A 24,903-nucleotide genomic window follows, 5' to 3' on the forward strand; every position below is an offset into this window, starting at 1 on the left:
TTAGTTGTAAATGTTCTTGGTTCAGTCCATGAAAACGCCACATTATTAACCCCCTGGGAATGTTAAACTAAAAAGATTGTGCTTGCTCTTTTCAATGAACTATACTTCCTATTAAGAATAGTCATTACCTATTTACCTGGGGTATCTGGGTGATAATAAAGGGTATCTGATGTTATCTGAGGCAGTGACAAAGTTCCTCCTCTCTCACCGTCTTAGTCCGGTGCATACCGCGGTACTCAATACTCAGCTTTTCCTCTGACAAATCACATGCTTCCCAAAACAAAAACAAAGTCATTAACAAAATACTGCCACGCTGTTTGCTTCTTTTTTTTTTTTTTTTTTTTTTGAGAGGAGTAAACTGGTCAGCTCAGTGGACTAGCTTAATTAAGACTCTTCTAAGTCATTTGAACTGCCTGTCAGTCAAAGCCCATTTATTTCTCAGGCCATAAAACCAGCCTAGTAGAAGCTCACTGTAATTTGGTTTATAAGCTGGACCAATCATATACATTGTGGAACCAATTATGCCCCTCCAAAGCAAACGACTCCTACAAGAGAAGAATACGACAAGTTCTCGCAAAGATCGCTGGCATTACAATATAAAAGGTTTCCACTGGACTTAGATTAACCTGGGGTAGAGGTCTAGAAAGTACAATCAGCTAAAGAGTCTTGACAACTGTACAGACCTTCGCATGCCAACCAAGCCAGCGCGGTCTACTTTTTCGAAAGTGTTCCAATTCCCATTTTGAACAATTTTCTTAAAAGTTATTTTTCAAGTTAGTAAAATACATTCTCATTGGGTTTTTTTCCCCTTACCTCTCTGTTCTTACTCATCCCACACTAAAAAAAGTAAAAAGTAGTTGTACATTTAAGGGGAAGCAGAAAAGACAAGTGTCTTTCAAATGGGGAGACTGAGGGCTTAGCAAGCTTAAACAATTTGCTCAAGGTCACCAACTAGCAAAAGGCAGAGCTGGGACTCGAATATGCCAAAGCCCATTTTTCTCGATGACACCTAGCTGACCTGAAGGTAATGGATGTTTCCATTTCACACAGTGTCTCTACGTGTCCCCCTGGCTCCTATGACTTCCCCTGCAAGGACCGAATCCACTTGGCAGAGAGCTGCTTCCACCTGTCCGGAGACCCTGGTTTTCTCCTAATCCTACAAGCCAGGAACAACAGTTCTTCTGGTGTGCTTTCCTTCCTTCGCTCAAGCCGAATCTCCATTTGTGGGGCACGCTCAAATCGAAGGCATTTTCCGCGTCCACTCCTCCACAGCACCCACGAAATCAAAACATCCCAAAGAGACGTGCTGGAGGCGGAAGGGAACATGCGTCCGCCCCCATCCCCCGCACCGAGAGTAAGGGAGGACCCCGCGGCTTCTCACTGCCCTGGACGGGCTCCTGGAGGGACTTGGAGGCGCCTCCTGGTCTGGAAAAAGCCCAAGTGCGACCGCCTTGGAGCTGTCGGGAGTGTTCGCGGGCTGCGCGCACCCAGAGACGATGGCATCCCCAAGACCCCAACCTGGAAACTCCTAGCCAGCCAAGACCACGAGACCCCAATATTCCCCCCACGGTGCTTTCTTCCTCCTTGGTGCAGAGGGCTGCAGAGACCACCCGCCCTGCGCTCCCGGCGTCCGGGGAATGAGAGGGGACTCGCCCGCCGCGCCGGCACGACCCCAGCCGACCCGGGCACTTACGCAGGCAGCGCCCCGCCCGGCCTCTCAGTGCGCGCAGACCCGGTGCCCACAGAGACGCCCAAGTCGGGGAGAAGGGAGGCGGCCGTTCTCCTCGACCCTGCCAGTCACGAGTACCCTGCAGACCGCGAGCTTTAGAGCGCTCCTCTCGGCGACACGTGACCCAGACCAAAGGTATGGCCCCACCCCCGCGCTCCCGGAGACTTGGCCACGCCCGGTCAGCAGTTCCCATCTTGGAAGAAGCAAGCGGTCCCAGGCTGCAATCTTAAAAATTAAGAGAGAGGGATAGGCTGCGGTGCAACTCTGGTTGGTTGGTTGGTTTTGATTTTTTTTCTCCCACTTTTTTTAAGCTGCGATCTTAGAATTTCAGCGCTGTTGAAAGTATTTCCCCATACCAGTGCTTGCATCTGGAAACCGAGTGGTGTTTTACTCCCACTGTTTAAAAAGCCCACATGCACTCATCCATAGTTCTCATTCCCATCACACTACCACTGAGAGCGCACAGAGGCCAACCTTGTGTCAAGCGCTGTCTCTGCATTATTACATAAGAATCTTACAGCAAACTGATGTGTTCTGTAATGTAATTATCCCCATTCTGCAGGCGGGAAGCTGAGTCTTAGAGAGGGTAAGTACCCCATTCAGGGTCACATCTCTTGTCAGTGACCTGAGTCTGTATTATTAACCACCACCAGGGGCTGGGCTCTGGGCTAGACGTGGGAGGCAGCCGGAGACTAAAAAGATAAGGAGATTGCAAGAGTGAGGAGATAAGACAACTGCAGGAATGTCGTCATTCCCTTGTCTATGTCCCCCAGTGTCCTGTGGCTCAGAGGTGGCACAGTTGTTTAGAGCACCCCAGTCAGGCCATTGAGCTTTGAATCCTGGCTCTGCTACTTAGTACTAGCTCTGATTCATTATGTTTAAAGATGACCACAACAAGGTCACCATGCTCCTTGGCAAGGCCACTTGGCTGCTTCTCCCATCAAGATGTAGAGTCTGGTTTTCCCTCTCTTTTAATACGGGCTGGCTTTGCGACTGGTTTTGACCATTAGAACGTGGGCAAGTGCCAGTTCCATCCCAGGAATCAAAAACCCTGTAGGTTCTGCTTTGAAACTGCTGCCCCGTGACCATCATGCCAAGAAACCAATGTGGCTTCCGGAGAGTGAGAGGTCACGTGCAGGAGAACTGACACATGCCAAACACTGCAGAACCAACTGGAGAGAAGCGAGAGAAGCCATTGGGACCCTCCGGCTCAGCCAGCCCTCCAGCTGACTGCAGTTGCATGAGCGAGTCCAGGTGGAACCAGCAGCAGAATGGCCCCACCAGCCCACTGATCAGGGGAAAAAACCCAAATCATTCTATTAAACCACTTCTGTGGTGGGTGGTTTGTTGTGCAACTAAGGCTGTCTGTAGCCCTAACTTTGTGACCTGGAACAAATTACTTAATGTCACTGAGTGTCAGTTCTCTCTTAAGTACCCACTCTATTGGGTTGTACTGAGGACTAAATGGGAAGCTCCCTGTGAGTCCTCTGGCCCAGAGTGTGTGCTGGGTGACTGCGGCATCACTATTTCCTGTCGGAGATCACGCGTGGAAGTACCTCCCACCCACTTATTTCTTTATGGGGAAAAATTCGTTGGTGGGGAAAAAAAATTTTACTTTAAGACCAAGGTCAGCCCACCCTTAACAAACTATCAAATAAAATAGGTTCACCCTCCCTACCTTGACAAATATACCTTCAGAATGACCTGAAAGGCAAGGCTCAAGCTCCTTGATGGTCTGCAGCTAAATGTGGTGGTGCAGGCAGCGCTGGTTTCCAGCCCTGCTCTGCAGCCACCTCCTCTCTTCCCTAAGTTCCAACTCCAATATGGAAGCTCAGGGCACCTCCCCAGCAGCAGCCATGCCTCTGGCCACTTCTTGGGCCTGAAAGTGTGCACACCAGTTGCAGTGCTGTTCACCCACGGGAGTGTGGATGTTGGCAGACGGCACTGCTGCTGGTGTGCAGGCCCTTGAAGCAGGCTCAGTGCCATTTGAGGAGGCAATCTGGGGATCCTGGACATTCAGAACAAGGTTTGGGGAGGTGTGGATTTGGGGGCAGGAGGTACAATAAACTTAGCCCCACAGACCCCTCACCCTATGAGGAGGAGTACAGCCAGCCAAGGCCAGAGGAGGGCCTTCTAAAGTGTGGCCCCTGGGCAAAGCCCCTTTGGCCTGAGCACAAGGAGAGCCACTGGCCAAGGAATACCTGTGCCCCAAATGGAGCCACTTAAATGAAAACCAAACTAAATTTCAAAGTAAATATAAAATGAATCATACTTTAGCATACTTATTCAAAAACAGGGTGGCACAAAAGTTTTCCTGCCGTTTTAATCACTTCAGAGGTATAAACGTTGCAACTTACAAAAGAACATCATTTGAAAGTTCAATTAAATGTATTTTACACTTACTGAATTTTGTGAATTTTGAGTGACACATTTTTTAATCTTAACTTTTTGTTTCAGTTCCCCTGAGTGAAAAATGACATACATTGACTAAAAGAAAAAAAATTATAATAACGTCTATTAAAATAATTAAAACTTAGAGTCAAAAGAAGTCAACTTTCAAATGATAGTTTTATAAGTTTGTAGCATTTATATTTCTGAAGTTTTTGAAGCTTTAAAGCATATTTGGGGCACCCTGTCTTTGAGTTTGTGGTGTGCCAGGTTCTGTTAGATTTTGAAAAAAAGGAAAGAAACTATCTTCACAGGTTTGGAATTAGGACATGGATGTCTTGGGGGGGTGGGGGCCCATTATTCAACTGCCTATAGTTATAATGGAAATCGTATTTCTTACTATGAGATGTGGTCAAAATAGCTGGAAAGCCACTTCATGGAAGTCTTCTGAATTTTTTGAATAAGATGTATTGCTTAGTTTTTATTATGAGCATAATACATGATCATTATAGAAATATGAGGATATACAAAAAGATCAGGTTAAAATCCCATTGTTGGGGCCAGCCCTGTGGCGTAGTGGTTAAGTGTGGTGTGCTCCACTTTGGCAGCCCAGGTTTACAGGTTCAGATCCCAGACGTGGACCTACACCACTGTCAAGCCATGCTGTGGGGCAACCCACATACAAAATAGAGGAAGATTGGCACAGATCTTAGCTCAGGGCTAATCTTCCTCACCAAAAAAAACAAAAACAAAACAAAACAAACCCATTGTGAGTCCTCAGAGATGAAACAAAATTGGATCCATATTATATGGAGTTATTTATCCTTCTTTTAGCAGTTAGCAATATATCCCAATTATTTTCACACATTCTTATTTCAAAAGCGTAATACTAATGGCTGCATAATGTTCAATCGTATGACTATACCATAGTTTGTTCAACCATTTTCCAACATTTGGTCATTTGAGTTGCTTCCAATTTTTCCTTATTATTAATGCACTAGGAAACATTTTCAGATAAAAAATTATAATGCATCTGATTATTTCCTTAGGAAAAAAAATCTGGAAAGCAGAATTAGTGAATCAGAGGGTCTTTGGAAGGTTATCCAGGTTCAAAGAAGAGAAGTCTGCTGACCAGGTAATTGTTGCAGGGTGGGGGTGGGGGTAGCACCTATGGGAGGAGTTGAGTTGGGGGAGTATAGGAAAATTGTCGCTGCAAAACTGTGTGTGGCAGTCCCTATGTTAATTTCTGAGAACTGCCATAACAAATTACCACAAACTGGGTGACTTCAAACAACAGAAATTTATTTTCTCACGGTTCTGGAACAGTCTGAAATCAAGGTGTTGGCAGGGCTGCTCTCCTCCCTGGAGCTGCGGGGGAGAATCCTTCCTTGCCTCTTCCAGCTGCCACACATCCTTGGCCTTCCTTGCCTTGTAGCTGCATCACTCCAGTCTCTGCCTGCATCTTTACATGGCTTTTTTCTCTGTGTGTCTCTGCATGTCCTCTTCTCTCCCTATAAGGGCATCAGTCATTGGCTTTAGGGCCCAACCTAATCCACTATGACCTCATCTTAACTAATTCCATCTGCAAAAACCCTATTTCCCAATAAAGTCACATTCTGAGTTTCTGGGTGGGCATGAATTTTGAGGGGGACAGTATTCAACCTACTACAGTCCCTGTGGGATGGAGGGTGCACCTTTGAAAGATGTTTAGATGCATTGAGAGCATTTGGTGACAGCTAAACATGGAGTGAGCAAAGGAAGAGTCTCTATATTTTCATTAAATAATGCTTGCCCTGTCTTTCATAACGTCCATCCTCCACTGGACTGTGGCTTTGGAACAGGCACATCTGGTGAACCCAGGACCAAATTCTGTTCTCAGGCCACTCAGGTGTGCTTCCAGCCAGACTCTGCAGGTACCCTGGGCAGCAGCGTGGAGAGATAATTTGGGTGGGGTCTGTCCTTAGAGACAAATGTATTTCTTCTCTATGCTATTTACTAGGCTATTTTGGCATAGGTGGCCAAATATTTCTAATACTTTAAGGAGTGTTTCTGTACATTTCTCCCCAAATGACCATAACGGCAATCAACTTAACAGTTGAAGAATCAAAATATATAACTTACATGGGGCTGGCCCCGTGGCCGAGCGGTTAAGTTCGCGCGCTCCGCTGCAGGCGGCCCAGTGTTTCGGTGGTTCGAATCCTGGGCGCGGACATGACACTGCTCATCAAACCACGCTGGGGCAGCGTCCCACATGCCACAACTAGATGGACACACAACGAAGAATATACAACTATGTACCAGGGGGCTTTGGGGAGAAAAAGGAAAAAATAAAATCTTTAAAAAAAAATATATATATATATATATATAACTTACAGGGGAGACTCAAACTGCTAGAAATAATATTTTTGGTCCCTTTCTTGTATCCTTGGTACTCAAAGTTGGACAAATGAATGGCTTTGCAAAGAGATTGGTTAAGTCTTCTCTGATCGGCTTTTCTGAAAACAAAGATTTCAGATTGTCAGGTTGATCCATCCAGATGATTTCAGGGTTCCCCCAAGCCCTGTGTTCTCTGTTCCTACATATTCTAGGGAGGTTCTGGTTTCTTAAACCCTGGTAGGGCAGAGCGTGAGTCAGACCCAGGCTCAAATCTAGACCCTGCCATCTGGTGGCCTCAAGCAAGTTGCTTAATCTCACTTTTCTCATCCATACATGGTGAAAATAATATTAGCTATATCACAGTGTTATTAAAAGGGTGAAATGAGACAGTGCAAATAAAGTACTTGTCGTATAGAACAGGCTCAATAAACGTAGCTATAGCAATAATAATGATGATCCTGACAATCTGTGAGATTCCAGGCCTGTGACTGTCATTCTTTTCGGCTGCCTCATCCAGGATACAGAATTGAATCCTCTCCCCCCACGTTTTCCATTTTATCTGAGCACCGCAAAAAAGTGTGCCCCTCACTGACCTATGGCCAGAGCTTTGCAGTATGCGTTATATTCCAATTAAGAAGACACAGAGAATAGCTTATTTACACGTCTCAAGCAGGTAAATACAATTCCAATTGTCTAAGTTTGGAGATTTGATTTCACGTTTGCGGCTGCTGCCAACAAGATAAATGTAGACTTGGAATGAAAACAAGAGGACTTGATTAACCTTGAAGACACCATGCCCCTCTTGGAAGCGTCTGTGTCTCTCCCTGCACTCATCAAGGCTTCTGCCATTGCTCCTTTAAGTGTTGTTACCTATCTTCAACGGGGCCACCTCAAGGCTTGAAAACACAGCTTAGAGGCACACCACAAAGGGGAATGTCACCGCCTGCCCAGTGTATTAACTTGGTCAATAAACACGTCACTTAAGAAAAGAAGTCAGATGTGTCACATTCACACACTTGCAAAAAGGCAGTGTGCTATTAAACGACGTGAGGAGATGGATTCAGCTGAAGAGAGCCCCGAGCTGTTCCGCACCTTGGCTGTAAGGTTTGAGAAGCAGGCCCAGATGGCGGTGACCCCCCATAAGACACAGACGCCTGCCCTAATAAACTTATGGAAGCGCTTCAGTCTCCTCACGCTTGGTAAGGAAGGGCCACCTTCTAAGACCAGCCACAGGCTCCAGACTCAGGGAAGTTGTGGATAATTATGTGGTAATTATTTATAATAAGTGCTTATATGCTCAGCATGATTATCCTTCCCTGGGTCGCTTGCCTCCTTGTGCTTGGTTTATGTAAGGAAACAATGTCCAAATTAATCTATGTCTTTTGTAAGTGACTTTCTTCTCCTCTGATGATCCGGCATCCTTTGGCAGCAGGTGTTAAGATTTCTTACAAAAGGCATGTTTTCAGTTTCCCTGTGGCTATAGAGAAAACCAGGCAAACAAGACTTTGGTGGATTAAGTATGAATTATGGGATTATTATAGACTGGGCCTCTCAGGACAGCAGAGCCAGTCCTGTGTACAACCATGAGGAAGAATCACAATGAACAGGGCTTCATGGTTTGCCAAACTCTTTTTGTGTATATCATCTCTTTAATCTGCACACCAGCCCTGCAGAGTATATATTGATATTATGATGCCCCTGCCAGTTCGCTCAGTACGGGATCTGATTAAGGGCACAGCATGGCTTTAGGAATAGACTGATGGGGATTTGAATCCCAGCTCAGCCCCTCATTATTAGTGTGACCTTTGCATGTTAATTAACCTCTCTAAACCTTGGCATTCTCGTGTATGGAAAAAGGACAGTGCTACAGGGCTGATCAGAAGATTTAATGAAATTGAATGAAACAGGTCATTCATTTGTTGAAGGCAAGAAATTTACAAATGATTAACAGAGATCAAAGACATTAAGTAGTGTTTCTACTTATGCTTGTAGTGTCTCCTCTTTTTCTTTCATGTTTTATTTTATTTTCTTGTAATGCAAGTGGTGGCTAGCCCAGGTGCTCTACTTACTAATAAAATATTGTGCTTATGATTAATTTCATGGTTCAAAGCTGAGCTGACCGAGAAAAGTGACTCTCTACTTTTCTGGTTCTATAAACTCTTGAGGGCTTTCAAGAATCTCAGGAACTATGTAACATCGCCAAATAAGGGAATACAAATAAAATGGGTGAAGGGCAGTCCTTGGCAGGATTGTTACTGCTTCAGGTTAGTTTTGCCTGCTGCCCAGAAAGCTAAACACTGAGACAACGAGATTGCAGCAGAGAAAGGGTTTAATCACAAGGCAGCCATGCGGGGAAGAGAGCATGAGCCTCAAATTCGCTTCCTTGAAAATAGGGACTCAGGGATATTTATGGGATAGGGAGCAAGGTGGTCTGCAATGCGGAGAGAGGTGATTGGAAGGGAGGAGAGGTGAGGTAATTGATGATCTACGCAAGCGTAGTCAGACTTCATGCCTCTTCATAGGACCCATGTTCACAAAATGGCAGCGTGAGCATGATCTGAGGGTGGAGTTTTTAGCCTCTTGACGTCAAAAGGTTGCCTATGGGACATCTGCGCTGGCCCGGTTGATGAGTTGGTGATCTCAACCGGCCTGGAGTGGACAGAGTTCTAATTCCTGAAAAACAGCTCACACACCCATTACCATGGTGACCCAGGCTCCAAGGAGATGTTATCTATAGGAGCCTAGTGGGAGTCAGATAGCATATTGCCTCAACAGCACAGTTAATGATGGGTGGGTTAAACAGCTAAAAGCTATAATAAGTAATTGTAAAAAGGAAAAAAAAACTTTTAGTTCCCAGCTACTTAATCATCGATGGCTAACTCTCTGCCAGTTTCAGGAATGCTTAAGCTGTTACATAGAAACCATGCGTTGCTTTTTATGGGTGGGCGTTCAGGCTAAACTGCTCAGACCCTCCTGCCTGGCTGACTGCGATGGGTTTAAAGGACTCTCCCTTGAATCTGAGATGGTTACACTCCAGAAGCACACAACAGTTGGGAAGAGAGAATGCCCTAGAACACCAGTCCCTAGGTCTCTTCCTTTTCTATTCTCTGTCCCTGGCTACAGCCTTTCTCTCAACCTGGGTTTCATCCTCTGAAAATGGAGGTTATAACAACTCATCTACTCCATCTACCCTTACAACCCTCCTGACCCCTGAGGGTGGTGATGACTAAGTGAGCTGAGTGGTATCAATGCACTTGGCGAATTATACAGTGCGTGTCCCGTGTGGCACAGTGATCAGCAATCTGGTGTGAATTACCATTGCTTAGTTGGTTTCCCTCCACCCCACACAGAGATCTGTCAGTGAAAAGAACAGAAAAGGAATTATCCCTTCTCCTCAAAAAAGCTCAACACTGAATTCTTAAACTCTGGGCTTCTTTGCACCAGGATGTTCAAAAGAATTGATAACCCCACTTCTACTCTTTCTGTGTGCCCAATTGTTAATTACTCTCAGGAAGTTTTTGACAAAAACAAGCAAACAAACCAAAACAGAGTACAGTCAATCCTCATTATTTGTGGATTCTCTGCTTGCAAATTTGCCTCCATGGTTTGAATAACAGGGCCCTCAGAATTCCTTGCCCAAATGTCTACAAGTCTGCTCCCAGAGCCTGCACGCTACTCTTCCTTGGATTCATCCTCCACCTGGGGGATGTCCAAGGGCATGTTACAGAGCTTGGATGTAGAGACCAGGGTATCCAGGAGCAGAACAGGCTAAAAGGCTGTCTTGCCCTACACCACTGTGTTCCAACATGGGAGTCTCAGAATTCTAAACTCAAATCTGGGTTTCCAAGTTGTTATAAAGGCATATTCTCAAGTCAAGAGGGTAGAACATATTTCATTTAATAGTTAATTACCTTGGTTTATAACTTTTAAATAATTAGACATATGGTACATGCATCTCCATTCATACTGTTGCCCCAGGTCTCCCAAGAAAGAGGCAGGCTTGTAAAGAAATAGTTTGTTGATTTAAGCTACTAATATTTGAGACCTGGTTGTTACCACATCATAACCTATTTTATTCTGACTATTACACCTGGGGAGGTGGTAGATTTCTCAGTGATAGAACCTCTGCAGCCATATGATCTGGTATAGGAATGGCTGTGTGGGTGTCAGGAGAAGTTCAACCCAACAAGGAGCCCTGGGAGCCTCTGAGAATGTCCCTGTGCTCCATGATAAGGGTTGCTATGAGGGGCATCTCTGTAATCTGCCTGGGGCAGGATGCCAACAGACAGGTGAGGAGTACCAGTCAGCTGTGCTGAGTAAGTGATGCAGTGATAAAGGCAAGGGAGATTGTGAATCGAAGATCAGGCCCCTTGCCATTCACATACAAGGAATAAGCTCCTAGCGTATTTGTAGGATCTAAATGGGAAAAGGGGCAGTCCCCATCCCTCCCCCCAACCACCTAACCTGATCGATTTTGGACTTCTTGCCAAACTCAGCAAGTGTGAGCTCAAATTGGATTCTTTTTCAAAAATATCAAAACATATGACAGTTCTTATACTCTAGGTATCATGAAACAGTACACACCTGACCAATATATAAAGTGCTATTGCTATCATCTTAACTTGGTTTAGACCATTTCGGAGAAAACAAATACATTTTAGCAACCTAGGTAAAAAGGAATGATCAAAAAAACAAATCTCTTTCCAAAGCTGGAAGGGAAGATAAGGACCAGAGGAGAAAGGAATTTAAAAAGATATTGAGCCCTTACTGTTAGCTAAAAGCCAGCTAAGTGTATCGCACACATTCTCTCATTTAAACCTCACCGAAACCCTAAATGGTAAGTATCATTTTCTCCATTTTATAATGGAAGTAACTGAAGAACAGAGATGTTGGATAATTTGTCCAAGGTCAAGGGGTACTAAGTGTCAGAATCAAGATTCAAACTTAGGTCTATCTGATACCAAAACCCCCATTCTTTCACATCTATGTCTAGTAGCCTTCATTCAGAAGCTTAAAACATAAAATTGGGTTATTCATGTCATCACTCAGATTCCCTGTTTCCAAATCCTGTCCCTTTAACAAGGTCAGCAGTGGACAGTCCAGAAGGACTGGGACCCGGGAGATTAGGCTGGCTGAAGGGGCCAATTGACAAATCTCGTCTTTGTGATGGATTTCTTATAGGGTACAGGGCAGCTGGAGAGGACATTTCTTAAATATCCTCTGTCCATGTCCAGACAGTATTAGAGCATCCTGTCAGGCTCTGAGAGCTCGGCAGTAACCCCTGAGCTGCGAGTCCAAAGGAGACCACATAGTCCTACAGAGAGGATCAAGCATTCACCCTTTGGCTATTGGTTAGAAAACTTTCACATTCAACCTTGTTTTTTCTCCCTTTACATCTAAAGAGGGCCCGGGGGTAGAACAGTGAAGCGTGATGAGATGGAGGAAAGTTTAAACAATGTGAACAAGGTTATTCCTAGACCTCAGAAGTAGGCTATTTGAAAATCATGTGTTTGCTTTGAGTTTTTTGACGTTGAGATCTTTTCTATCTTCCCTTCCTCCACCAGGCTAGTCCATGTTTTCTTCTGTTTGTAAATTCTCATGTGATGTGTCACCTTCCTTGCAAATCTGTGGCAAAGTAATCACATCTCAGTATTAGGTTTCTTGTTCTAAAAATGTCAAAACAAATCTCAGTGATTAAATGTCATGGATTAAGCTTGTTACTTACTTCTCTGAAATTGGTATGAAGGCTACATTTTAATTAGCAAATTCTAAATCTAAGCCTCTGTGCCACTGACCCACCTCCAAAATCTATATAAAGTTCTAACCCTGAAAAAAAAGCTAAGTTCTGTCTAACCGCAATGCTCTTGTTAAATAACCAGCCTGTCTGATCAATTTCATTTGGGTGGAAATTTTGCCCTGAGGCATCTGAGGGTAAAACCTCTCTCATAGAGGTCATCTATGAGAGAATCTTTGAATTTTTCCTCTTTAGATGTCTATAAACTCTAATTAAATATGCACTTATTGGTGTGATTTTGACCAGGGAGCTTTTCATTAGCAGGGAAGTGACTATTACTCTCTGGCTTAGCTTACACAAGGCATTATGCTAAGTTTTCAGATTTTTGTGTTCTGCATAGCTAAACCCAAAGTCCAAGAAGTCATAATTTTTAATCAAAACTGACAGTTGTTTTATGCATCTGGGGATTTGTCTAGAGAATGCTGCCCTGAGTTCTCAACATTAAAATCCTGTGGCTGCCAGTAGCTGAAACATCTAATTTTAACACAAGAAAGGACGTCTTGCAAACATCAAAACAAAAGCAACCCTTGGAGCTTAATTTTCTTCTTCACACATTTGTCCACCCTACCCTTTCTTGGTGTCAGCAGGAAGTAATCTCACCTATGGAAAGGAAGCCAGCATCCTGACTGTGCTGACAAATTGGAGGGAAATGAAAAGGCTTGATGATTGCTGAATTTTATCCCTCTTTATTTCCAAAAGAATAATGAAGAGCTCTCTTCTCTTCCGCTTAACATCCTAATCACTCACATCTGCAGTTTACGTCGCAGCTACCCACCCATACCTGTGCAAGGGAAGAAAAGAAAGAATGAGATGTGACCCTCCCCCTCCCCACCTGCCACACCCATTGGAACCTGTCGCTTATGCATCCTTAATCAATTTCCAAAATTGATGTGGGGACTGTACATCCTCCCTCATTCAACATCCCTGCTGGTTTAGAGAGCTACGCGGCTTGTGGTAAACTGCTGTCCATTATTCCTCTATATTTGGAACTTCTCTAGAGAAATGGCATTATCTCAGTCACTAAGCTGAAAGCTGCTTAAAGTTAGTTTTTCACAGTTATTAATTCACAGTCTGTTTCACGTGCTCTTCATTCACCTTGCTTTAAAAAAATTCAGATCTATGCACAACTACAGAAATGCAAACTATTGAAATATCACCTCATAGAAAATTGCCTATGATTTGCATTTTGCTAATGTTGGAGTAGGTCAAAATGTTATTTCTCTCTCTCTTCTCAGTAATGTTTCATTGAAGGTAAATTCTACTCCTTTCCACCAGTGAAAAGCCACTCAATGACCTGAATAAGATCTAGTGATAGAAAACATATTTTCAGTAATACTGAACTCATTTTTCTGCCAGAACAAATTAGTCAGTAGCTATCGAGTATGTCACAGAGGTTTTCAAGAGGCACTTAGAGTGCTAAAAAAAGTATTCTTCTATGTAGATTATTAGAAATGTCATGGTGCTAATGTAAAAACGCTGTGGTAACCTTTCTGTTTTACTCTTCCCTACGAAAATACTGTTTCTGGTTTGCAATTCCCCCTAGAAGAGAAAATGTCTTTTAAAAATGATTGCAAAGAGAACCAGAAAGGAAATTTTATAATTCAACCTGGAAAAGGCAAGACGGAGGGGTAATCAGAAAATGGAGGCAAAGACCAAATTGAGCTAGTCATTTCTCTGAGTTCCCATCGCCACTGAAAACTGAATGAAAAGGGGAGTTGGGCTGGATGTACAGGAAGCTTTCCTTAAAATGGAGTATGTTAAAAATAGAATGAGTTCCTGAATGAATGAATGTATAACTGAATGAATGAATGGATGGATAAATGAACGAATGAATGAAAGGCTATGATCAAGGACTGTCCTCCTTCAATGTTCTTTGGCATCTGAAGGAAAAGCAGTTCACAGCACACATACAACCTCTTGGGACCTCAGTTTCCACTATCACGTAATAGAGCCAACAATTGCTACTTTTTTGGGCTCTTGAGAAGATTAAATAACATGATGTGAATAAAGCATGACATGATGTCTGGTCCATAATCTTAGAAAACTAGAGGAATGTGTAAAGCTATGATGCATGTGTATAGGGGTGGGGGTAGCTAAATCCTGAAAATTCAGACAGGAAGGCCGACTTTATTGTACTGTGTAGCTTGGTCTTCGCATGGTAGCATTACTGTCGAAGTTTACCAGAGAGGGAAAAGGGACTCTTCATCATCCTCTGCATGACCCACTTTCTCGTGTGTAGAGTCTCTTGTGTGCTTGCACAGACAGTCTGTGCATTTCTCCCAACTCTCCATGATAATTTCATTGATTAGACATGGCCATACAGCTAACAGTTGTTCTCCGGAATTTTGCTGGTTCTGTTTGGCTTCTACTCAAACTTAAAAGAGATTATCAGAAGTAATAGTTGTGATTTCACGCTATTTTAAATATTTACAGATGCTTGACTCTTAGATACTTTTGACGTTCCAACATTTAAACTCGAAGTATAAGCATTCCTTTGGGGCTTTTATTTTGTTCTGATAGTAAAAACTACCAGAGGCGTGTGACTTAAACCTGATTTCCAAATGAGATATCCTCCAGCAACCAAAATATCCTATGCAGTTATTATTTCTCTGGAAAGTACACTTTACCCCCAGGGAATGTGCTGTAAGAGAAAATTAAAACCCAGCTGCGCATATTGAAGCCCATTAAGTCATTAGGCGGCTCTTGAGTATTTGTGAGCTTCCTTCTCTTGCTGGGCTGCAGGGCGCAGGGAGCCCTCCCAGAGCCGGTGAGAAGAGCTTCCTGCAGACTTCTGCAAGCAGATTTCTTTATCCAGGCATCGCAGAATTTAGACCTGAGATGGCCCTTGGGCATCATTCTCTTGGGCTCGCTCAGTTGGCGGAAGAGGAAACTGAGCAAAGAAGAGGTGCAATGGTTTTTCCAAGATCCACAGCTGGTTGGAGGCAGAGTCAGAGTTCACCCCTGCAGCATCCTGAAGTCACAGAGCCCACCTGGTCCTCAAGGGACCATTGATCCCGAGTTCCATGGTGTGGTGATATGCACTGAATCTGTATTTTATATAAACAAACTGTCAGTGATCGCTACTTTAAGACCAACAGTTTGGAAAGCAAGGTAATTCAAAATTATTAATTCAACTCTTGAAAATGCAGTTTTGGCCACAATAAATGTCTCCTTCAAAGAAGCAGAGAGTGAAATCTGTGCGTGGCTTGATGAAACTGATTCTTTAGAGTCAGTGAATCTTGAAGCTGGAAGGGATCATACAGAGAAGCCAACCCAGCCCTTTATTTTACGGAGAAGAAAACTGAGGCCCATTGAGTTTACATAAAGTCACACAGACCAGTAAGTGGCACAACTGGATTGTGTAAGACTCTAGAAAAGACCATTATACTTTCCTGTGTAAGTGAAAAGTCTCACTTAGAGAACATCAGGTAGAATCATGACTTAATAAATACTTTCTAAATTTTTGAGGAATTTATAACTTATCTAAATGTTGAACACAGTGCATTGATTCAGCTTACTTGTCAAGGACTGATCATTCCCGTGGCTCTGTCTACATTATGGTTCTCACAAACATTAGCTAGAAAAGACACATTTGTGTGATAATAACAAGCAATAATAAAATTAAGGGGATTCATCCTTAATTACTTAAAAATGAGCACTACATCTAGATGTCAAATGGGAAACGGGAAAGAAATATGAAACCGTATCAATGGGAACAGTAGAAACGGGCATGTAGAGGCCCCAACTTGGTTTCGAACAGAAGCAGTGGCTCACTTCCCTGACTCATCGAGACATCTCAAGGAAGGGCTGGGAGGCCCAGATTTTAGAGGGCTGGGGACAGAGAAGGTGCGAGTCATAAAGGCCCTCTGTAGAGTAGAGAAATGGGGTGTCTAATGTTAGAAACACTCTTCCCACAAGTGTTCTCAGGGCTCTCCTTCAAGATTTCGCTCAGTTGTCACCTTCTCAGTGAGATGTCCCTGTCCACCCTGTTTAACCTGTCACCCGTGCCCACCTCAGGACTGCTGATCCCGTTTACTCTATTTATTTTCCATAGCACTTATCACCAGTCACTTACTATGTAATTCGCTCATTATTACGCTAGAATGCAAGCTCATGGGAGCAGAAAATTTTTGTTGTGTATTACAAGTGTCCAGAACAGGACCTGACTTATAGTTGGTTCTCAATAAATATTTGTGGTAGGAGTTAATGAATTGTCCCCAAATGGCATTCTTTGTGCTGTCGAAGGTGCACACATTTTTCTTCTTCTCGTTGATGGTCACCTTCTTCCACCTGGACATGTCCTGTCCCTCAGCACACGGTAATGGTGGACAGCCAGGCTTCATTGTTACCTCGCCTCCCTAAACGTTGTTTCCTTTTGGCTTTCTGGTAAAGAAAGGCTCGCTTTCTTAGAATCGTGATTTCTCAGTCCTCATAAATATCTCTGCATGTTTAAATTCTACTCAGTTTGCCACCTTCTATATTCAGTTATCCTAAAATGTGTATTGAGCACCCACAATGTGCAAAGTTGGTGCCAGACATTCGGTGGCGGCAGGCAGACATGAGTAGAGCATTCTGACATTAGTTAGACTAGTGTCCCATGAAGCTCCTCCTACTCCCTGAGTCTCTCCTTGTCAACTCTTGTATACTTCTCTGTGGCAGACAGGCTTACTTGCTTATCCATCAGTCCTTCCCCTCCCCATTTGCTATCTCAATTTAGTTTGGGCAACAGTGTGCTAGGAGTTGAGGCATGTTTGACCTTATGAGTTATAGCAACCCTTTTCCCTTTTGCCAGTGACTGGTCTACAGGTGGGCATGTAACCCAGTCCTAGTCAATGAAATGTAATGAGAATTCTAGTGGAAGGCTTAGGGTAGATTATTCTCCATGCTAACAGATAGGGGAAGTGCAGCAATCCCCACTGCAAATCCCAACACCTTGATTCTGAGTTTGGGGGATGTCATGTGAGAATGTGATTTCTGGTGCTGTGGTAGCCATCTTGTGACCATGAGGCAAAGCCATCACGCGTACACTAAGGATGGCAGAGAGGAAGGACTGAAGTCACCTGGGCTCTTAATGAGATTGTTGAGCCAACAAATCCGCTCTGAGACCTCTATCTCCTGACTTATTGATCACATTCAAGTGATCTCTCTTAATCATTGATATCAGCTCTGTAGTCTTTTCTATTTTTTAATCAAGGTGAAAAATTATAGACTAGTTTTGTCTATAAGTGTCTGTCAATCTTGGCACAATAATATTAAGAAAAGACTTTACTTCCTTGAGCCTCTCTTCTATCATTGAGTTTTTGTTGCATTTGTTAACTTAGTTTTCTCACATTTCTTTTATAGAAACATATTTTTTAAAAACTTGTTTTCTGTACAATAACACCTACAAGCTCTTGCACTTCTTACCAGACATTATCTTAAACACCTTCTTTCTGCCTTATCTGTGATTAACAAGATAGGCTAAGGTGCTCAAGATTAGGGGGAAAACTGAAATGATTTCAACTTTAGCCCTGACTGGGCTGTCATGGCTGAGCACTTGCAAGTTTGTGCAGAGAAAATTAAAGAGAGGGAAACAGGAGGAAGAAGGGGAGAGCATGGCTGCAATTTTTCCAGTCCTCTTTGCTATCAATGGATCTTCCTAAAACACTGCCTGCAATACACCTTTCTCCTGTTTAGGAAATCCCAAGGACTCCACAGACACTGCCAGATAAGGCTTCAACCTTTTTCTTAGCATTCAGCATCTTTCCCAATCTAGAGAAAACTGACCTTCCAGCTAGAGCCCGTCTTCTTGTCCTGAATCTCACACTTCACCCAATCAGCTCTGTTCGTTCTCCTTTAACTTTCCTCACCCATTCATGCTTCTGATTCTGTTTATATTGGTCCCTTACCTGGAGAGATGCTCAGCCAAAATCCACCTATCCTCTAAGCTGTGCTGGTCAATAGGTAGCCACAAGCTGCACATGGGTACTTAAAATTTGCCTAATGTGACTGGCCTTTTTACTGAATTTTTAATTTAATTCAATTTGTGTTTAAAAACGGATCATTGAAAATGAAAAGCTTTTGCTCCGTGAAAGACCCTGTCAAGAGGATAAAAAGAGAAGCCTCTCACTGGGAGAAAATATTTGCACACCATATATCTTATAAAGGATTCATATGTAGAATATATAAAGACCTCTCCCACCTCAGCAGTGAGAAAACAAACATTTAATTCGAAAATGGACAAAAGAGTTGAACAGATATTTCATCAAAGATATAGGGTTGGCAAATAAGCACAAAGTTGTTCAGCATCACTGGCCATTAGGGAAATGCAAATTAAAACCACGAAGAGATATTACTACACACCTATTAGAATAGCTAAAATAAAAAATACTAATAAAACCAAATGTTGACGTGAGTGCAGGAAAACTAGATCTCTCAGACATTGCTGGTGGAAATGGAAAATGATGCAGCCACCCTGGGAATCTGGCGGTTCCTTATTAAACGCACATTTACTGCACAACTCAGCAATAGCTCTGTCAGGCATTTGCATCCTAGAGAAGTAGAAACTTTAAACTTTAGCATTGATGCTGGAATAAGTTAAGACTTTTGGGGGCTGTTGGGATGGAATGAATGTATTTTGTGTGTGATGAGGACATGAATTTTGGCGTCCTAGTGGCAGGATGCTATGGACTGAATGGTGTCCCCAAAATTCATATATTGAAGCCCTTAACCCCCCAGTGTGACGATATCTGGAAATAGGGTCTTGAGGAAGTTATTAAGGTTAAATGAGGTCATCAGGGTAGGGCCCTAATCTGCTAGGACTGTGACCTTGTAAGAAGAGGAAGAGAGCCATTTCTCTGTCTGCCATGTGAGGACACAGTGAGAAGGTGCCCATCTGTAGCTCCGAGAGGGAGCTCTCACAGACACTCACCTGCTGGCACCTTGATCTTGGACTTCCAGTATTCAGAACTGCGTGAAAATGAATTTCAGTTGCTTAAGCCACCCGGCCTATAGTATTTTGTTATGGCAGCCTGAGCAGGCTAAGACAGAGCTATTCAGATTATCTGTTTCTTCTTGAGTGGTCTTTAGACGACGATTTCTTTCAAAGACTTTGTCTATGTCATCTCACTTGTCAAATATATCGGTAAAAGTTGTTCATAATATTCCCTCATCCTTTTCACGTCAACAACCTTTGGAGTGGTGTCCCCCTTCTCATCCCTATCCTTGGTAATTTGCATCTTCTCTTTTTTTTCTTGATCAGTCTAACTAAAGATTGATCACTCTCATTGATCTCAAATAACCAGCATTTGATTCCAATAATATTCTCTATTTTTTGTTTGTTTCCTACTTCATTTTCTGTTCTTCTCCTATCATCTGTATTGTTTCCTTTCCTCTGCTTACTTTGAGTTTAATTTGTTCTTTCTCTGGTTCCTTAAGGCGGAAGCTTAGGTTAGTGATGAGAGGCTTTTTTCTGATGTAAGGGTTTAATGCTATAAGTTTCCCTCTAAACATTTGTGATATTGTGATTTGGAACAGGAAATATATATTTGCTCTTTGTGTCCATTCCTGAACAGAGCTTCTAAAACTTTTGGAATTTCCTAAGTGAGAGGAGTGATAAAAGGTCTTTTGTTATTCATAACAAGCCCCTTTCAACCACACCTGCGTTTGTGTTAATGAGGTGGCCTTTGGAGAACCGCTAAGGATGGGGGCTGGTCGTAAGGGAACCAACCATGTGATTAAAGGGTTGAACTTTCAGCCCCACTCCCAACCTCCCAGTAGTGGAGAGGGGCTGAAGATTGACTTAATCACCAAGGGCCAATGATGAATCAAACATGCCTACATAGTGAAGCCTCCATAAAAATCCCAAAAGTATGAGGTTCAAAGAGCTTCCAGGTCGGTGAACACGTGGAGGACCTGGGAGGGAGACGCGTCTGAAGAGGGCATGGAAGCTCCGCACCCCTTCCCCGTACCCTGCCCCATGCAGCTCTTCCACATGGCTGTTCCTGAGTTATATCCTTTGTAATAAACCAGTAATGTAATAAGTAAACTGTTTTCCCTGAGTTCTGTGAGCTGCTCTAGCAAATTATCAAACCCCAGGAGGGGGTCATGAGAACCTCCAATTTATAGCTGATCTGTCAGAAGTGCAGGTGACCACTTGGACTTGCCAATGGTGTCTGAAGTGGGTGAAGTCTTATGGGACTGAGCTGTTAACGTGTGGAATCTGACACTATCTCCAGGCAGACAGTGTCAAAATTGAGTTAAATTATAGGACCTCCTGCTGCTGTGTGAGAATTGCTTGGTGTGGGAAAAAACTCCACATATTTGGTGACCAGAAGTGAGGTATGTTAAGAGTAGAGTGTTGTAGTAGAGCAAAGGAGAAACAGGAGTGTTTTTCCTTTACAATATTACTTTAGCAATATACTACAAATTTTGATATATCTTGCTTTCATTTGCATTGAGTTAAAAATACTTTCTAATTCCTCATAGGACTTCTGCTTTGACCCATGGATTGCTTAGAAGTGCAGTTTTTAGTTTTCATCTTGTAATTTTTTTCTTCTTCTAAAGGGCTTTTTTCAATATTTCTGGTAGTGCTGATCTGCTGGTGATGTATTTTCTTATCTTTTGCATGTATCGAAAAATCTTTATTCTTTGCTTTTGAAAGATATTTTCACTGGGTAAAGAATTCTAAGTTGACCATATCCTCTTCCAGTACTTTAAAGACTTCACTCCACTCTCTTCAGGCTTGCATGGTTTTTGACAAGAAATCTAATGTAATTCTTATCCTTATTCCTCTGTATGTAAAGTGTCCTGGTTCCTTTTATGATTTTCTCTTTTTCACTGGTTTTCAGCAATTGATTATAATGATTGCATTACAGATTTTTTCATTTTTAAAATTTTATTTGTGGTTCATTGAGCTTCTTGGACCTATATGTTTATAGTTTTCTTCAAATTTGGACATATTTCAGGAATTTTTTATTACAATATTTTTCTGTCTCTCCTCTCCACTCTCCCCCAGGACTCCAATTATACCTATGTTAGACCACTTGGTGTTGATGTATAGACCGCTGATGCCCTGTTCATGGTTTTTGTCTTTTTTTCTTTGTGTTTCATTCTTTGCAGTTTCTATTGCTATGTCTTCAAGTGAACTAAGCTTTTCTTCTGCTGTGTCTAATTTGTTAATCTCATTTAGTGGATTTTTCATATCACTTATTATATTTTTCATCTCTAGAAGTTTGATTTATTCTTTTTAATATTTTTAATTTCTCTCTCATCATGCTCATGCTTTCTTCTACCTTCTTAAATATTCAGAATATAGTTTTAATAGCTCCTTTAATGTCCTTGACTACTAATTCTACTGTTTGTGTCATTTTTTTGTTCTGTTTCTATTGATTGGTTTTTCTCCATAATATGACAAGTACGTCCCTGCTTTTTTGCATGCACAGATAAACATGAGTATATATAATGTATATGTACAAGTTAAAGAATAATAATAAAATAAACACATATTTAAAACTCCAAACAGCTTATTATTCCAAAAAGAATATTACTAGCACCTTATAACAGTTTCTGATCATACCTCTCTCCCAATCCACTCAGAGTTACCTCTATCTTGAATTTTGTATTACACATTATTTATTTGCTTTAGTATGTATTTCTAAAACAATATATTAATTTTAACTGCTTAGACCTTTGCCAAAACACCATATTCTTGACATACTTTTTTCACTCAATATGATGTTTTTGAAATTCAACCAAATAAACGTGTGTTTCTTTTGTTCATTTTCTATACTGATTAGTATTTCATTAAATAAATATTCAAAAAATTATCTATTTTACTGTTTGTGGATGTGAGAGCTGTTTCAGTTTTTGTTTGTTTACAGTGTTGCCGTGAGCATATTTGAATATGTCTTTGGTGCACATATGCAAAAGTCTCTCTAAGGTGTATATCTTGGAGTGTTATTGCTGACTTGAAGACTACATGGATTTTCAACTTTGCTAAGAAATTTTAACTTGTTTTCTAAAGTGGTTATCTCAATTTACTCTTCAGTCTACAGTGTATAACAGTTTCTCTTGCTTAACGTTTTCACCAGTATTTATTTTTTTCAGACTATAGAGTTTTGCCAATCTGATGGAAAAATAATTGGTATCTGTGGAAGTCATTTGGTTTCCCCAAACATTTCCAGTCATCCCTCCTTCCAAGCAAATGGTGGGAGGAGCTGCACTTCCTGGTCCCTCGTGGTTGTGTGAGTTCCGGTGCCGTGTACTGAGCAATGAGTAGTGAAGAGATGTGTGCCATTTCCAGGCTGGAGTAATTAATTGCTGATGCAAACACCTCCATGGCTCTCTGGAAAAGAGACCTACAATATTCAGGAAGTGACCGCTGTGTAACTCTGGGAACATAAGTGAGTATGATGAACAGAGCCTCCCACTTGACCTACAGTGGACATTTAGTGTGAGTGAGAAGTAAAATTTTGTTGGTATAAGATTCTTGGATGTTGGTGTAACAATATACCATAACCTATCGTGGTGTATAAAGTATCTCATTTTTGTTGTAATTTGCATTTTCCTGCTTACTTAGTGAGGCTAAATATCTTTTGATATTTTGTTTGCCATTTTTTATTCTTTCATAAAATACTCATTTACTGGCTTTTGTCCATTTTTCAATTGGTTTCTTTATCTTTCGCTTAATGATTTATGAGTTCTTGAAACATTTTAGATTCTCATCTTCTGTTGGTTTTGCTTCAAATTTACACAATTGATGGTTTTTCTTTTTATCCTGTAGTTCTTAAAAAAACTTTATTTTGGAAAATTTCAAACATATACAAAAGTAGAGAGAATAGTATAATAACCCCCCATGAAGCCATAACCCAGCTTCAACAATTGTTGACTCATAACCAATCTGGTTTCATTTGTAAGTCCTACCTATTCCCCTCACTTTTGGATTATTTTGAAGAAAATGCCAGACATCATGTAATTTCATCTGTGTATCTCTACAGATAAGGACTCTTTGCTATTTAGAGGCTCTGCTGTTTGTGTGAACTCTGTTCCAGTGTTTCAACCTGCCCAGGCTAAAGTTTTCTTCCCCCTACTCCAGCCTGAGCTGTAGGTTTCTACAGAGCATTTGTATCTTGCCTAACCAGATGGCTAAAGACATTTTTGAAAATCCTTTCTATTGTATTGTGTTAAAAGCACTGGAAATAATTTAGTTTAGTATATTCTCATGTTGCCTAGATACTTACTAGTAGGTGTGTTTTATACATGCATGTTTTTTACACTTGTTTTTTGTCATTATCCATTTTAATCTATAAGCTTCCAAAATGTATGAACTATTCCTGTTTGCCTTGTTTAAAATAATGCCCAGCCCAATGCGATTCAGAATTAAATATATCATAAATTCTATTTAATGAAAAACAAAGTCCTGTTCCAGGGAAGGAAGATCTATTCCTCTACCCTCTAGGTCCTTCCGGATGGTGTAAGAATTAAATTGACATGAGGCAGAATAACAGGAGAATATCAAATAAAGTTTAATAACATGCACACATGAGAGAAACCCAGGAAAACCGAGTAACTTGCCGGAATGGCTGAAGCTGCCACCTTAAATACCATCTTCAGATAAAGACAAAGAGGATGTTGGGGATAGTGGTTTGGGATTTCAAAGGGAGGAAGGCAATTTGCATGGAGATGGAAAAGCAAATGTTTGATAAACAAATGTGTGCTGGGCCATCTATAGACAATGTGACCCAAGAGAGAGAACTTTGATAAAAATGGGCTTAGCAAGGATCATCCCAGTCTATCAATCCCAGAGTTATCTGCGGTGGTGGCCTGTCCTGGGGACAGACCTTCTATCTTAAATTCTTTTAGGCAGTTATGGAGAAGGTCAAAGTTTCTTTCAGAGTCTTTTGTCCTTAAAAATCATCAAGCCAAAGAGACACATTTTTGGGGTGGCAAATTCTGATCGCCCACACTGGTGTTTGTTAGGACATGATGAGGAAAATGAACTCAGGTTATGGCTTGATTTTCACAGGTAATCCTAATGGCTGTGAGAAGAAATCTATCTCATGTGGTATAAAATGTGGGATTTTTCTTGTTCTACTCATTTCAGTTTTCTTTCTTACCTATGCTAGGTAGTCTATGCATTGAATATTCAGCAGTATTGTTTTTTAAAGGCACATAACTCAAAATAAATGGTTGTACTATGGATAAAGGCACTACACTGATATTACCCTTATAGGAGAACCTGGAAAGAGCATTCTTTCACTCCTTTAAAATGTACCATCTTATCAAGTCACTTCTTCTAAAGTACTCATGTACAGTTTACTTTGTCTTTCAGAGTTTAACAATTCCATTTATAGGCCTCTCTAAAATAGTGTTTTTAGTTGCTATTTCAAGTAACACTCCAATGGTGACTTCTGTCCTATATTGTTTTTATATGAATGTCCAAATACAATGATTTTCTGTTAATTAAAAATAAATACAAGTCTTTCGTTGTCATTTGATTATCTTTCACTTCAAAAGGAGGAAGAGAGGATTAAGCAGCTCACACTGCATTGAAGAGTAACTGAGAAGATCCACACATGGCCACTGGCTTTCTCTGCCTTTTCTTCTTCGGCTTCTGCCTGTTCGCCTGCTTTGGAGG

The 24,903-nt window shown here is 41.7% G+C and overlaps 1 protein-coding gene and 1 long non-coding RNA gene across 2 annotated transcripts in view; one reads left to right on the plus strand and one right to left on the minus strand.

Moving 5' to 3' along the window:
- Positions 1–1,928, minus strand: part of CPVL (carboxypeptidase vitellogenic like) — a 136,748-nt gene extending 134,820 nt beyond the window's left edge. The window contains exon 1 of the mRNA XM_008518416.2: positions 1,694–1,928. Coding sequence (XP_008516638.2) covers positions 1,694–1,922 — 229 coding nt within the window. The 5' untranslated portion in view covers positions 1,923–1,928. The remainder of the gene's footprint in view (positions 1–1,693) is intronic.
- Positions 1,720–24,747, plus strand: LOC139082853 (uncharacterized). Its single transcript, XR_011539180.1, has 3 exons — positions 1,720–1,864; positions 5,167–5,252; positions 22,374–24,747. It is a non-coding gene; the product is annotated as an uncharacterized lncRNA (long non-coding RNA).
- Positions 24,748–24,903: the final 156 nt, after the last annotated feature.

The sequence above is a fragment of the Equus przewalskii genome, chromosome 4, assembly GCF_037783145.1.
Source record: "Equus przewalskii isolate Varuska chromosome 4, EquPr2, whole genome shotgun sequence".
Taxonomy (NCBI): domain Eukaryota; kingdom Metazoa; phylum Chordata; class Mammalia; order Perissodactyla; family Equidae; genus Equus; species Equus przewalskii.